The sequence below is a fragment of the Galeopterus variegatus genome, unplaced genomic scaffold (assembly GCF_000696425.1).
Source record: "Galeopterus variegatus unplaced genomic scaffold, G_variegatus-3.0.2 Scaffold1417, whole genome shotgun sequence".
NCBI classification, from domain to species: domain Eukaryota; kingdom Metazoa; phylum Chordata; class Mammalia; order Dermoptera; family Cynocephalidae; genus Galeopterus; species Galeopterus variegatus.
The window spans coordinates 254,113-269,686 of record NW_007727528.1 but is presented as its reverse complement, the minus strand read 5'-3'; the positions used below and the strand labels follow the sequence as shown (position 1 = coordinate 269,686).

At 53.0% G+C, this 15,574-nt stretch overlaps 1 protein-coding gene across 2 annotated transcripts; it reads right to left on the bottom strand.

Annotated features, from left to right (window-relative positions):
* Positions 1-6,209: 6,209 nt before the first annotated feature.
* DNAJC5 (DnaJ (Hsp40) homolog, subfamily C, member 5) lies at positions 6,210-13,931 on the bottom strand. Of its 2 annotated transcripts, none has more exons than XM_008576866.1 (5): positions 13,818-13,931; positions 12,462-12,675; positions 11,323-11,494; positions 6,489-10,902; positions 6,210-6,380 (listed from the first exon to the last, which is right to left on the bottom strand). In XM_008576866.1, exons 1-4 carry the CDS (start codon positions 13,922-13,924, stop codon positions 10,799-10,801), a joined length of 597 nt encoding a protein of 198 aa, XP_008575088.1. In that variant the 5' UTR covers positions 13,925-13,931; the 3' UTR covers positions 6,210-6,380; positions 6,489-10,798. The 2 variants fall into 2 exon arrangements, with proteins under 2 accessions (XP_008575088.1, XP_008575089.1); XM_008576867.1 differs by lacking the exon at positions 6,210-6,380 and adding an exon at positions 11,162-11,236 and having other exon boundaries at positions 10,818-10,902.
* Positions 13,932-15,574: the final 1,643 nt, after the last annotated feature.

The window sequence follows — 15,574 nt, the reverse complement described above, 5'->3', positions numbered from 1 at the left end:
GAAGTGACTGTTTAGGGCCCAGGAGTGGTATCCTGGACGGGACCTGGCTGGGAGAGGGTCCCCCAGGGTGGCGGGCCACCAGGGGGAGGAAGAGCGTTGAGGGGCTCTCTTCGCCCCAGCTGGACCAGGCATCAGTGCCAGATCGAGGGGAAGGCGGAACTGGAGGTTGCAGCTCCTGCCTCTCCTAGTGGGGTTCCTACAACCACACATTTGGTGGCCACCTGGTCTGGACTGGGTAGTGACAGGGCCATTGAGGGCTCTGGGTCTCACAAGAGGCAGTCTCTGTGACCACTTCCCCCCCACCCACGTTTGTACCATCAAGAGACCCAGCGGAAATCAGTGTGTGGGGGTGGCTGCGGGAGGGAGTGAGCAGTGGCGGGAGGGAGTGAGCAGTGGCGGGAGCCCCAGCTGCAAGGAGGTGGCGGGGGCCTCAGTGAACCAGCTATGCTGTTGAGGACCAGACACCCACGTCCAGCCCTGTCTGCGTGGCTCCTGGATTTGAGGTGAAGGCAGACTTCTCCGGTCACCTCCAGATGTCCTCTCCATGGTGATCCTCCCTGGGTGTGGTGTCCGTGATGCAGATGTGCACACGCATGCACAGGGCGTGTGTGGGCCATGATCTCTGAGCTAGGGCAGATGGGTTAGGGCCCTAAGGCAGTGACCCCCAGTTTCTTGCCTCCATCCCTCAGGCCTGGTGCTTGCCTCTTTCCTGCCTACCGGGACTCCTTGGTCACCCCCACCTCACAAAGGCCTTGTCATGGAAAAGCTTGTCATGGGGCGGGGACAGGAAGTCGCTGGGTGGAGACCAGGCCAATGGCGGGCAGATAAAGGCGGGAGGCTTGTCCAAGGGGCGGCCAGGCCCCAAGGACAGAGGACTGATGCAGGGCCCAGAGGTCAGCAGGAGGGGCTTCTCCCCACCCTGGTGAGTGGACCCCTTTCCCCACTCCCTCACTCACTCACACTCCTGTGCTCTGTGTTGGGCACCTGCAGGCTGCAGTAAGCTGGCCCTGCCTGGTTACTGCTGGGCCTGAGGCTGGGGAACCAGTCCTTCTAGTCAGGTCTTTCCAGATGCCCAAATGCAGAGTCGGGGAGACAGATCTTGAGGAGATGGGCAGGGACTGGTTGGCTCACAGAGAAAAAGATCAAAATCACACGTGCACACGTGTGCCAGCACCACCACATGGCACACAGACACACACCCACAGACACGCGTGTGCACGTGTGCATGATGCAGCACAGGGCTGGAAGGAGTGAGCCCAGCTGCCTCCATCCCAATTAGCCACCAGGCCCTGGGAAGGGAGCTTCCTCCCTCCTCTGGAGTGTCAGTGGTGCTGAGGAAACAGCCTGGAGGCAGGAGTCCTGAACCTGAGGGCCCACCTTATCGTCCCCATCTGCACGAAGGCTGTGGTGCTGCTGGAAAGCCTCAGGCTCAGGTCTCTTTACTGCGAGGCAGCTTGGGGCCTGGTCAGGTTAGGCCATAGGCCATGGTCCTGGGCCCATTTCCTGCCAGGGCCCTGTGGGGTGTCAGAAGTGGGCCACCTTCCGAACAGCCCTGGGGAAGGGTCTTCAGGGTGCCAGTGGGGGGCGGGGGCCAACCCCTCTAGCCCCCGGAAGCCTCCTGGTCCCAGAAAACAGGACCAGGAGCCAAGACTTTCCTGGGAACAAACCCTCTACACAGCTCCTGGAAGACACTGGGAGTGTCCCTTGGAGAGATGTAGGGCACAGGGTTGAGACTTGGCCCGTGTTCCTCAGGCAAGAAGCCCACCCCTGGGAAGCCCTCTGAGACACTGATTTGGGGCTCGCAGCCAGACTGCCCTGTGCTACTCCCAGGGCACCAGAGCTCTGGGCCCAGAGGAGGCTGAGGGGTGAGTGGGCAGGCGCCCTGAAGGAGGAGCTAGGAGAGTGGTGAGCATGGGGTCACTGCCCAGAGATGCCCTTCAGGGCCCAAGCGGGGGTGAGGGTGGGGGCTGCTGGATGCTGACCTGGAGCCCCTCCCTGCACTTGGCCAGAAGTTCCTGTGATGCTCGGGGTGAGGGTCCCGGAGGAGAAGGCCCCCGCCCCGGCTCTGCCTGCTGCCCCTGGGCAGTGCCTCCAGGACTGTCCAACCTGAGAATGGTGAGTCTCCAGGTCAATCTCAGGTTCGTCAGCCTGTGAGATGCTGCCCCTCCCCAGCTGCAGCTGACATAGGGTGACAATGGATGTGCAGGCTAGGCAGGATGGGAAGCCTAGGGTGCCCCGTGCCAGGGGGGTAAGTCCAGCCCTAGCATAAGGCACAAGTGGTTGTCATGTTGACATGGGTTATCATGCATGCTATCCTCCGCAGCATCTGGAGTCTGGGATGGACTGGGGAGGACCCCGCCTTACACAGTGCCTGAGCTGGGCCACCTGGAGTCAGGAAGCATCCAGCAAAGATGTCTAGAGTCCTGAGCCCACACCTGTTGCAGGCCCAAATGCTCCAGGCTGAGCCCTGGGAAAAGGGAATTCTGGATGAAATACCTTTAGGGCTGAACAGGTTCCCCCACCAGGTGGGAGGCAGGAGGTGCCAGAAACGACCAGGAGGCTTAGGGGATTTTCAGGCACTTCAAGGTCAAGCGCAGGGTTTGGGAAGCCATGGAGAAGTCTAAGCAAAGCAGTGGGGGAAGCAGGCTTGGGGGAGGGGCGGCAGAGGGAGCCGAGGGAGCAGGTGGATTTCAACCGTGCTTGGGTTAGGATAAGAATGGGGCTGACCCAGGGTGGGGCCCGGCGAGGGACGGAGTCGGCAGCAACAACGACTTCAGCCGTGACATCTCCCGAGGCGCGTCTAGTCACCAACCGGCTTCCAGCTGGAGGTCAAGACCCGCCCCTGTGTCGCGGCTGGCACCGGGGCTGGGAGGACAGAGTGGTAGCGCGCTAGGGGCTTAAGGGCCTGGAGAGACTCCCGGAGCTCTGCGGAGTCCGCGGCTGAACTGGGGTTCCAGCAGGTCTTGTTCTGGGGTGGAGCAGCGGGTCCCTCTGCAACAGGAGCGAGCTGAGTCTCCGGACGTGGAGTGGGCGGCCGGCCGGGCCTGAGGATGGCGGGAGCCCCACAGCGACCGTCCTCCCCGCCAGCACGTGACTGCGCAGGGCCTCCCACGGCGGAGCCCGGAGCCCCACTTGGGGCCGAGGGGACGCGCGCTCGCCGGCGGGGGCCCTCCAGGGCCCGACGCCCCTGGAGCCGCGGCTGCACGTTCTTGGGAGACGCCGCTCCGCGTTCGGGCGGTGACAAAGGACCCCGAGCGCCTCTCCAGACCTGCAGCCCACGCGCGTCTCGTGGAACCTGCCGCGCCCCGCAACCCCCCGCGAGTTCGGTCATACGGGTCCCCCCCGCCCCCGTTCTTGCCCGCGCCCCTCTCTGCGCCCTCGAGGGACTCGCCGCTGAGGCTCGCCGAGCAAGAGGGAGCGCCATTCGGCCGGGCCCCGCCGGCTCCCGGAACCAGCCTCTTGGGGGGGCGCGGGGGGCGCCGTGCGCTGGGGGAAGGGAGGGGGTCGGTCCCTCGCGCTCCTCCCGGTTGTGCGCAGCCGGCGCGAGGCAGGTGTGGCCCCGGGACCCCAGACCACGCTGCCCGCCACCTGTATGTCCGTTCAGGCGTATTGCTACTTGCTATTTGTCTGTAGAAACAGTATATATAAATTACTGAAACTAATAAACATGGATTCCGCCTAGTTAAGGACATTCGGAAGACCAAAGGACATACGTTGGACAACACCAAGGCCAGCAGGAAGGTGTGGGGGGCAGAGGGGAGACCGAGGGGCGACTCTGCAGGGCAGTGTGGGCGTCAGTCAAGGGCAGGCTTCTCGGCAGCGACATTGGGGCAGCTTTGGTTCAGCAGAGATAAACTAAACACCTTGTGACCAATTAGTAAGATCAGGGGCCAGCTGAGATTAACTCACATACAGCAGTTAAATGAATGAACCAGACCTAGATACAGCCACATGGATCGATTAAAGAACAAAAAAAAATCTACATTGAATGAAAAACTCATATTGCAGTTGATTTAGTTCAGTGTTGTACAACTTACGTAAAACTTTATAAGCCAATGGTACGTAGTACTTACGGCAGCTGACACTGGTAGATAAGATTGAAAACCACTGGCAGAAATGAGTGGGAATGTTAGCGGCCACCCCTGGGAAGGGACACTGAACTGGGGGGAGAGGTAGAGGTTGATCTGCAATGCTGTCATTTTTACTTTCTTTAATGGAAAATCTGAATCTAATTACTTCACATTTCTTAGGTCTGAATAGAGGCTTTCAAGGTTTCTTTACATTATCATTAGTATTTTAATGCTGCTTTTCTCACCAAAATATCTTAAAAATTAGCTTCAATTAAATTGTTTTTCGGGCCGGCCCGTGGCTCACTTGGGAGAGTGCGGTGCTGGTAACACCAAGGCCTCGGGTTCGGATCCCATATAGGGATGGCCGGTTGGCTCACTGGCTGAGCGTGGTGCTGACAACACCAAGCCAAGGGTTAAGATCCCCTTACCGGTCATCTTTAAAAAAAAAAAAAAAAAAAAAATTGTTTTTCAAAGGCCAACCCATGGCTCACTTGGGAGCGTGTGATGCTGATAACAGCAAGGCCACAGGTTCGGATCCCTATATAGGGATGGCCGGTTAGCTCACTTGGGGGAGCGTGGTGCTGACAACACCAAGTCAAGGGTTAAGATCCCCTTACCGGTCATTTTTTAATAAATAAATAAATAAATACCGGTCATCATAAACAAATAAATAAATAAATAGATAGACAGCTTTTCAGTTTTGACATCTTTCTGCCTCGCCCTGAGCTAAGACCAAGGGCACAGGAGGACCCAGCACCCCTGCCTCTGAGGGGGCAGAGGTACAAGGGGAGGGTTCAGCCAACACTTTGCCCCGCAGGAGGGACATCAATCACAAGGGTGTGGAAGGCGGTACCTGCAGTCTGCCAAGCGGTTGTACCCCTGGATCTCCTAGGTCAGGGTGGATTCTCCTACCTCAAAGCCAGGGTCTTCAGGCTTGAGCCTCGGGTTGGTCCCAGGCGCACCCAGGCAAGGCCTCCCCCGGCTATAGTGTGTGCTGAACAGCACCCCCAGGAACACACACATCCTTAGGCACAGGTGGTGCCTCCTGCTCAGGAGCCCAGACCCAGAGGTGGGAAAACAGACACAAAAGCCATGAGAGCTACCACAAGGTGGTGGGGTGAAGTGAATCTCAGAACACTCCTGGGGACCGTGACTCCTGGAGGGCTGGGAGAGATTCAACAGCAGGGAGGACAGGACCTACAGATGTCAGGGCACAAGCTCGGTCACCACCGGCTTGAGGACAGTGCAGGCAGTTGGGGTGGAGGAGTTGCTGCAGCCACATGTCCAGCTACCCTGGGCAGGACAACCCTGGGAAGCCTGCACGAGTGGCCAGGACACGAGGTGGACACAGAGACCAAGCTACCTGCAGGTCAGCACACAGCAGAGGCCCAGCTGTGGTGGCCACAGCTCCAGGGAATGCATCAGAACCAGGTTGTCCAGGTGTCCTCTGCCTTCATCCCCTCCCCACCCCACTTGGCTGCTGCCAGCTCAGGACAGAGGACTGTGGTGTGGCCGAGGGCTCAGACCCAGGATCAGGCAGAAACACATTAGAAGACAGGAACTCATTCCCAACAGTACCCACTACGTGCTGCTCAACAGCTGTAGCCTGTCCATCCTGGAAATGAGGCCAGCTGAGATGGTCACTAACAGGCAGTGAGGGGGTGGCAGAGAAGGTTCCTGGAGGCTGAGGCAGGCAGGTGTTGGTGATGGCCAGCCAGGTAGACAGAAGGGGACAGTGAGACCAAGGGCTTGGTGTGATTATCAAGGCCACAGGCTTCCACTGGGCACAAGTAAGATGTTACCTGCTCTGGGCAGCCAACCAGGGGCTGCAAGGCAGGGATTCTACCACTGGGTGCTGGACATGCTGCACGAGGGTCCCAGCACCCACAGTCTGACCACCTTTGTCTCTGCACCTCATAGCTAACAGGCCCCTTTCTTTCCCTCCAGTCTTGGTATTCAGAAGACGAAGGTGAAACAGAACAAAGGGGAGGGACTTCTCCCAAACTTAACCAGGCAGTAGGGAAGTGAGGTCCCAGCCCTAAGGACCCATGAGGGGCCCAAGGTCAGCTGCCACATCAGTGCAAGGTTCACCAGAATCAGGATTCTGCAGGGACCATTAAATAAGACACACGCACCTGGTCTGCAGTGAAAACATTTATTTTACAACAGTTATCTTTATCTTAGGTCAACATTCAGACATACAAGACGGAGATCACCATGCGAAACCATCGCAGCAGCCTCCAGCCTGGCCGTTAGATGTGTGCAGGTGGTCAGGGGCAGCCTGGGGCTCTGACAGCAGTGGGATGAAACCAGCGCATGGACAAGATGCGAAACCATCGCAGCAGCCTCCAGCCTGGCCGTTAGATGTGTGCAGGTGGTCAGGGGCAACCTGGGGCTCTGACAGCAGTGGGATGAAACCAGCGCATGGACAAGTGCTTTCCATGCATTTGTGTTTAGTTTTTAAAAACAACGTGTATGTTTCAGTGTAAACTTCCTCCCCTCACTAAGCTTGAAACATTACCCCCCATTTTCCAGAAAAACAAAATCTACCAAAAGGTGCCACCTGCAGGACCTTGGCCCATCCTCACCTGGAGGATGGTGCCGTGTGGCTCCTGCCCCTCCCACATGGACTACCCTCAGTGTGAACCTTTGGCCAGGACAGAGCCCCTTCCCAGGCTGTCCGTTAGCATGCAACTTTGTCACTGATTGTATCAGATGCTCAGAAAACTGGTTTTAATGTTTCAAGGGAAGAAAGGGTTTCCAGTCACCTCCTAGATTTCACATGAGGACACACCTGTGGGTCAGGTGAGCATGACAGAGGGCCCCCAGGAACACGCGTGTTTGTGACAGTCAACCCCGCAGAAGCCTGATCCTTGCAGGGCCACGGCAGTGCCCTGAGGTACATGCACTCTTACGCATGCACAGGGCGCTTTTACCCACCAGAAGAACCACATGGAGACCTTGTGTCCCTGCCCAACTCGCCAAGAAATCAGAGGCCGTTCTGTAGCCAACTTTTATTGTACTTGTAGCTTCCCCACTGGGCAGCAATGTGACACACCTGTTGCATGGTATATACATATACACATATGTACACACGGACACACATCACAGCCCACACTCACAGCATGTGAGGACGCAAACCGTGCTTGTATGGACAGTAAAAATGTAGCTTTTGCCAATTCCACAGGAGAATGAGTCACAACCAAAATAACAGAAACAGGTCAATCCTGTACCACATGGGTTCACAGTTTGGAATACTGGGAAGGAATGAGACCAGTCACTTTTTTATGCCCCTCACAAGCTGTCCCCATACATAGCAGGATGTGCCAAGAGCCAGGGAGGAAGGACAGCATCCACCCTGAGCTCTGTCCACAGCCTCTGGACCCTCCAGTGACAGCCTACATGCCAGGGCCTATCCTCCCAGGTGCTGGGCCTCTTCCCAGGCCACCAGCTGTGCTGTTGGATGCACCGGCATGAGGATCACCTGGAACAGACTACCACAGGCTCAGAAGGACAACAGGCACCACCACTGGCAGAACTCTAGGGCAGAACATCAGAAGAGTCTGACCGTTTCATTCTGCAAGACTTTTCCTGGACTTGAGCCTCGTGGCCAAGTCCAGCAGCCAACACAGAGATGAAACTTCCTGCTAACTACAGCGTGAGCTCCGGTTTCTTTTCACTAATAGGTCCCCATTGGGAGCTGTCTGCATTAACTGAACATCAGAGAACTGGGAAAGTTCACAAGCATTGAGCAGTAATATCTAAAGCAGTTTAAAAAAAGAATGAAGCCAAAAGGGAGACAAGACGACCACATCACCGAGTGGAAACAGAAGTCAGCACGCAGCAGCCTCCATGAAGTGGCCCCGCAAGTCTCTCACACTTCCTCAGCTTGGGAGCAGTCAGTGCGGCCTGCACCTAGAGCAGTGGGTGCCCCTCATGGGATGGGGCAGGGGGCTTGGACACACACTAACTCTAGCACTGCCCTGTGCGATACACCAGCAGTGCCGTTTGACAGAACTTTCTGTGATGACAACCAGGCTCACCCCGAGTAAGTGGCTGAGGTGCTCCTGTTACTGCCACCAGGGGTGCTGTGGGAATGTGGGAGCCGTCCTGCCTTAGCACTTGGACAGGAAGGGGCTCAGGCTGCCTCCCAGAACTAACCAGCTCTGCTTATTAAAAGGAAAGCAAATAGTCCACTCAAAAAAAGGGAAATAAAACTCAAGAGATCTTTTTCCTTGAATCAAGACAGGGCCTTGAAACCAATAGGGTGAGACGCAAAGGGGGAGTTTTACCTCGGGTCAGGCGGCGGAGGAGCTCTGGGCCCTGACTGGGAGTCGTGGGGTACTGGGGACCTTGGGCAATCACCATCACCACCTTGAAAACTGTCATTGTCATGATGTATATAGTTTCTACAAATTCTACAAGAAATTGGGTCCAACACATTTCCAGACCAGCTGCTTTTTCCCAATTCCACACCACCATCCTGGGGAGCTTCAAGTTTCTAAGAAGTGGTCAGATTCTGTGACTGAAAAGCCACCTGGCAAGGGGCTCACTCTAACACAAGTGAAAGGGCATTGGAGTCTCCCAGCCACAGCGCTGCGTGCCAGGACTGTCCCCCACAGACCTGACAGCGGACCCCCAGATGGGAGGCTTTCTACCTCAGATCCAAGCCTTGAACCTAGTTCTCAGCCATACTGGGGAAAAACAACTCACCCCCTAAGTTATCCCCAGAAAAATCGCAGCGGCCGGCCATGCCTGGTGCCTGTGGCACCTTTGGCTGAGTTCTTCATCCTTGCTGGGCTGGGTTGGCATGGAAGAGCCCTACCCTACCATCTTCCCACCTCCCTTGTCCCAGGCTGGCTCAAACAATGAATCTCTCATCCTTTCATGAGAGGTCCTTTAACAAGTTATTTCTAATTTAATATCATAGTGCACATTCTCTCTCCTATTGCTGAATGTCTTCATGATCTTTTTTTTTTGTGTGTGTGTGTGGTTGGCTGGTACGGGGATCCAAACCCTTGACCTTGCTGTTAGCATCTTCATGATCATTTTAATGAACAAAAAACAAAGATGGGACAAACAAAACCGCCCCAGGCCCTAGTGTTGGCAGCCAGCTGGGGCCCATGCAGGACCTGCCCCAGGGCAGCCTGATGACTAGCATCACTCTCCTAAGCACATCCAGGTCTGTACTCACGTTGCCCTTCCTCATTCCTCGTCTCTACTGGAAATTCAGAAGATGCTGAGCAGCCGCCACTGGGGAAAGTTCCGAGAAACCAGGTCCCAGAGTCTGCACCCACTGGGCCAGGGGCAGGTGCGGGGGGTGTGAGGCAGCTCTGAACCCTTGGCCATCACACCCACATTTCCTCAGCTCCCCCACCCAGGGCACCGCCCATAGATGTGGGATACAGACAGAGAGACTAACGTCCAATGGATCACAAAGGGATTCTGTGGTCCAGGTGCTGGCTGACAAGCTGAGAGCATCACTGTGGCCTCTCTGGAAGCCAACCTCCTGAGGCCAGACAGTACCTTTGTCCAGCCAATCCTTTCTTCAGGAACCTAATGTCTCTAGCTATGCCTGAATCATCGATGATGGGCAAAGGTAGAGGAAAGTGGGCAGAAGGAGCTCCAGCAGCACAGGGAGAGGGTTCTGGGGGCTGTCCAGTACCAGGTGTGGGTGCACACTCATGTGCTTCCCGGGGCACAGCCAGCCACGCGCCACCCACAAGCTGGACTTGCAGCCCCTCTGACTAATTGGGCTGGTGCTACCATTTGTGGTTTTTAAAGGTCCAAAAAGAATTACAAAAAAGACAGGTGTGCTTGAAGAGAGGTGTAGGATAACCCGGGGAAGGGGAGAAGAGAAACCGTGGCCCCATCAATCCAGCTGGCAGCCTGGGAAAGGTACAGGAACGTAGACAAATGGCCTCTCCCACAATGGCAAGGGACACACCTCCAAAGACAGGAATCTTACACTCCACGTGACCCAGGCGAGAAACACTGAGCAGAGAATGTGGTTTCAATCTCAGAAGGTGATCCTCCTACACTTGCCAATACAAATTTACCAACAGGAAAAACCCTGCCACGAGACCAAGTAAACAAGGTGTAGAGATCCTGTGCAAACTGTACCCAACACGAACACCATGGAAATGAGTATAACGCTGGTGGGGCCCAGGAGGACATGAGATCAGAGTCCTACCTGCGGCCTGGAAGCTGGGGAGCACAAAGAGCAGACCAGACCCCGTCTCCAGACACCTCAGCCAACATGGTGGTGCAGCTCTGCAATGCAGCACCTGCCTCAGGCCCCCGAGGGTAAAGGGAGGGAAGGGACAGCCCCGATCTTGCCTAGCCCGCCTGGCCGGGCGGCAGCTGGTGGCTGCAGTCAACCCTCACTGGACCAACCAGACTGAGAGCCCTGAGGCAGCTCCACCATCCGGTTAATGCGGCCATGCCGCGGCACGTCCACAACACAGACATGGAACATAAACCCCTACATGCTATAAAAAAAGGAAAAAAACAGAAGAAGACCGTAGCTACACTGCTTTAAATACTGCATGCTACGCACTTCATGTATCAAGGATCGATGGACGGGCGGACATAGAGGAGGGGTAGGGCCCCCAACATGGCCACGGCAGGTGGGCTGATGCCTCCCCATCTCTGTGACTACAGTTCATGATTCTAAGGTTGAAGTGGCCGGGTGCTGATTTAGCCTTTGATCACAGCTTCTCTTGAACTTAATTGAACCCATCGGTGTGGTAGCTGGGGTGAGAGTCGGCTGTGAGCTGGGTGGTCTCTGTGGCAGACGCAGGCTGTATGACGACTGGTGTGTCTGTGGCCTCTGGAAAGCAAACACGCACACCTCGTCGCATGGGGGTAGTATCCTTGCCGTGTGCCCGGCAACACGGTCCTCCTGCAACAACTCTTGGTCACCTGGACAAATGCTCGGAGGGGAGAGGCTACTGCTGATCTCCAGGTCACCGCATGCCTTTGGCTCCTGGCCCCTCCCCATCTGCCTGCCGCCCTCCCCACCTCTTGGTCCCTCAGTTCTACAGCTACCGCAGTTCACGGGCGGGGCCAGCTCTCTGCGCCTGCTTTACCTCAAGTGTCCACGTTCACACCTCAATAGTCCCAGCTGCCACCACAAACACTCGCGGCACAGTGTCAGTGCCCTCCTGTTTGACAAGACAGGTTGACACCATTCAGGGCCCGTTCTGGCTCCACCCCACGCACACACACAGGTCCTGGGACAGGCACTCACCCCTCTCATCAGACTGCAGCTGTGCCTCCAGGTCCTCGGGGGACACGTAGAACTCAGTCTCCTCACCCTCAGGCGCCTTGGGCTTGCACTTCCCGCAGCAGCAGTTGAAGCAGCAGCACAGACAGCAGCAGCAGTAGCAGCAGGTGAGGAGACCGCAAAAGACAAACAGGGCCTGGGGGAGGACATGGAGCAGAGGGCACACGTCACACTAAGAACACTTGCCCAGAAGAGGAGATATAAAGGAAGAACTCAAAAGGGGAAGAGAGAAGAGACAGAAAGATCAGTTGCTTAAAGTAATTCATATACTGGCCAGCAGCCAAAACCAAAAAAAAAGAAAGAGAAAGAAAGAAAGAAAAGTAATTTATAAAGATGGAAATGAAGGATGACTAGTAAAAATGAAAAGATGGGCTTGCTACAGCAAAGGGCCTTTGAATAATTCATGCCCTTTGGCCTTATATACATTAGACACTTGCAGTAAAATACGAAAATAAAGAAACATTAACAAAAAAATAAAACAAATAAATAATACATAAGTCAAAGATTCTGAAGTTAGATTTCAAATAAGTCTTCCTTAATAATAATAATAATAAACCTATCTACAACATGATAAAAAGGCCTATTTCCTACTACCTCTATCCTTTTAAGAACTTAGACTCTTTCGGGCCAGCCCTGTGACGCACTCGGGAGAGTGCGGCGCTGGGAGCGCAGTGACGCTCCCGCCACGGGTTCGGATCCTATATAGGACTGGCCGGTGCGCTCACTGGCTGAGTGCGGTGCGGGTGACACCACACCAGGGGTTGTGATCCCCTTACCGGTCACGAAAAAAGACAAAAAAAAAAAAAAAAAAAGAACTTAGACTCTTTCACAAAAGACGATTTTGTGACACAACTTGTTTAGCAGAGACCTTGCTCTTTGAGTCTGTGCATCTGGGCTTTTCACAGGCAGGCCACTGAGCCAGCTACAGACCTCGGCCCAGCACACAGGCTGGAGGAAAGACTGCCACATGCCCAGAAACCACTCCTCAAGAGTGTATGGTATTTGAATCAAATGCACTGATTCTCTAATGTCTGAAACCCTGCTGGATATGGGATGCCCCAGTGCCTTCAGAGCTTTGGCAGCTCACCACCTGCTCTCCTTACCTTTGCCCACCAACTGGACAGCACGAAGTAGGTGTTCACGTTCTCCTCCCCGAACTGCTCAGCCACATAGAGCCCCAGCGAGCCGTACTTGTCGTAGATGTTTCTTTTTGTGGCGTCCGTCAAGATGGCATGGGCGTTGTTGATCTCCTTAAACTTGTCTGCAGCCTCTGGGTTATCGGGGTTCTTATCTGGGTGATATTTCAAGGCAAGTTTCCTGCAAACCACAACCATTTCCTGGTTCTATCTTGATCTCACGTTTCATGATCATCTACCAGACCATCCATCAGAGGGTCCAGTGGAAGAAATGATTACCCATTACCATTTCACTTTCTGATTTTCCAGAGTTCTAGAATGTCAAGGTCAAAAGAAATCTCTGCAATTATTTCAGGACAAACCTTCCCACCCTGGTCCATCCACAGAGGAGGGAGACCCAAGGTGAGTGAGGGCCTGGGCACAGCCTGGACGGTCACTCCTGCTAACTTTCAACAGCATCAAGGAAAACCCTACTACCGACCCCTAGCGTCCCAGCCGGCTAACTGCATACTTATCAAAGTGAAAAGCATAGAGGGGTGTAATAACAGCATTTTAATATGTGTTTAATAAATTATGCAATACTGAGAACACAAAAGGAAGACTATCTGAAGTGTCTGCATTAATGATGATGTCTCTCTGTTAGAAGAGTTAAGTTCTTCACGTCAATCGGAAGGCCACCAAGGGTGATGAAACACTGTCATCACAGTGTTAAAACAAGTAAGTCATTCCAAAGCTCTGCCTGTACCTGTGAGGTCTCTTGATAGTTTCAGATCCCGATTCCCTGTGCAACTGTGGACTGTGTGTAAGGAGCACACTACACAAAGATGTAACAGAACTCTTTGCCAATGAATACCGAGTCTGCCAGGAAAAAATATGTACAATGGGGCCAGCCCAGTGGCGCACTGCTACAGTGCGCCGCTTGGGAGCGCAGCGGCGCTCCCGCCGAGGGTTCAGATCCCTCATACAGACCGGCGGCTCACTGGCTGAGCGAGATGCGGGCGCAACACCGAGGGTTGCGATCCCGTTGCCAGTCCCGGTCCAGTACGGGCGCGACACAGAGGGTTGCAATCCGTTGCCGGTCACGAAAAAAGACAAAAAAAAAAGGAAAAAAAAACACCGAGGGTTGCGATCCCGTTGCCAGTCCCGGTCCAGTACGGGCGCGACACAGAGGGTTGCGATCCGTTGCCGGTCACGAAAAAAGACAAAAAAAAAGGAAAAAAAATATATATATGTACAATGGTTGTTGGTAAAATGCACATTAAACCACATGAGAACTTGTGTGTCCTTCTAGGGGAACATGGGGGCCCACGCTTTGCTTCTTACCGATAGGACTTCTTAATGTCATCTGAGGTTGCATTTTTGTCCAGCCCAAGCACATGGTACAGTGATTCCCCAGAGGTAGAGAGTGAGCGCTGTCTCTGGTCTGCCATGTTAGGCTAATCTACAAGAAAAAAGAAAAAGAAAATATCAAAAAGTTTAGATGAAAATTCCAAGTGCAAAGCTGATGGACTTTGTTCCATAAGACTACATTTAAAGCAAAATATCAAAACGCTGTCTCTCCTGAGGTTTATACAAAGAGTCTTCAAAAAGTTCATGGAAAATGTATATTATAAAAAAGCTAAACATGGATTGCAAAAATTTTCTGCACCAAAATAAACTCTTACTAACTTATTATAATGTGTGTGAACAGGATCTAGTTTGAGGCACTAAGGAGGATAAGAAATCAGTTTGAAAAGAGTCCCTATTAGAGCAACATGAATTCTGCTAAAATTGAAGCAAGAATAAACATCAAATCCACAGTGAAGCAAGGGTGGAAGAATGGTGAAATCACTGATGCTTTACGAAAAGTATATGGGGACAATGCCCCAAAGAAATTAGCAGTTTACAACTCGTTCTAAGAAGGGACAAGACGATGTTGAAGATGAAGCCTGCAGAGGCAGACGTCCACATCAATTTGAAAGGAAAAAATTAATCTTGTTCATGCCCTAATCAAAGAGGACCAACAATTAACAGCAGAAACAAGAGCCAACACCACAAACATCTCAACTGGCTCAGCTCACACAATTCTGACTGGAAAATTACAGTTGAGCACAGTTCCCACTAGATGAGTGCCAAAACTGTTGTGCTCAAGATCAGCTGCAGACAAGAGCAGAGCTTTTTTCTTTTTAAAGGTGACCGGTAAGGGGATCTTTACCCTTGACTTGGTGTTGTCAGCACCATGCTCAGCCAGTGAGCGAACCGGCCATCCCTATATAGGATCCGAACCCGCGGCCTTGGTGTTATCAGCACCGCACTCTCCCGAGTGAGTCATGGGCCAGCTCTAAGAGCAGAGCTTTCCATGGAAACTTTAAACAAGTGGGATCAAAATCCTGAAGCATTTCTTCAAAGAACTGTGACAGGAGATGAAACATGGCTTTACCAGTACAATCCTGAAGACAAAGCACAATCACAGCCATGGCTAAACCAAGAGGTGGAAGTTGTCCAGCCACAGCAAAAATGGACCTGTTGAGAGCAAAGGTCCTGGCGACAGGGTTTTTTTTTGTTTTTGTTTTTTTTGGATGCTCAAGGCATTTTGCTTGTTGACTCTCTGAAGGGCCAAAAATAACATCTGCTTATGATGAGAGTGTTTTGAGAAAGTGAGCCAAAACTTTAGCAGAAAACGCCCAGGAAAACTTCACCAGAGAGTCCTTCTCCATCATGACAATATTCCTGTTCATTCCTCTCATCAAATGGCAATTTCGTGAGTTTCTATGGGAAATTATTAGGCATCCACCTTACAGTCCTGATGTGGCTCCTTTTGAATTCTTTTTGTTTCCTAATCTTAAAAAAATCTTTAAAGGGCAGCCATTTTTCTTCAGTTAATAATGTAAAGAAGACTGTGTTGATGTGGTTAAATTCCCAGGACCATCAGTTCTTTAGGGATGGACTGGTAACATCACTTACAAAAGTGACTTGAACTTAATGGAGCTTATGTTGAGAAATGTTTATATTTTTATTTTTATCTTTTTCTTTTGGTAGCTGGCTGGTACATATTTTTATCTTTTTTTTTTTTTAAAAGATGACCGGTAAGGGGATCTTAA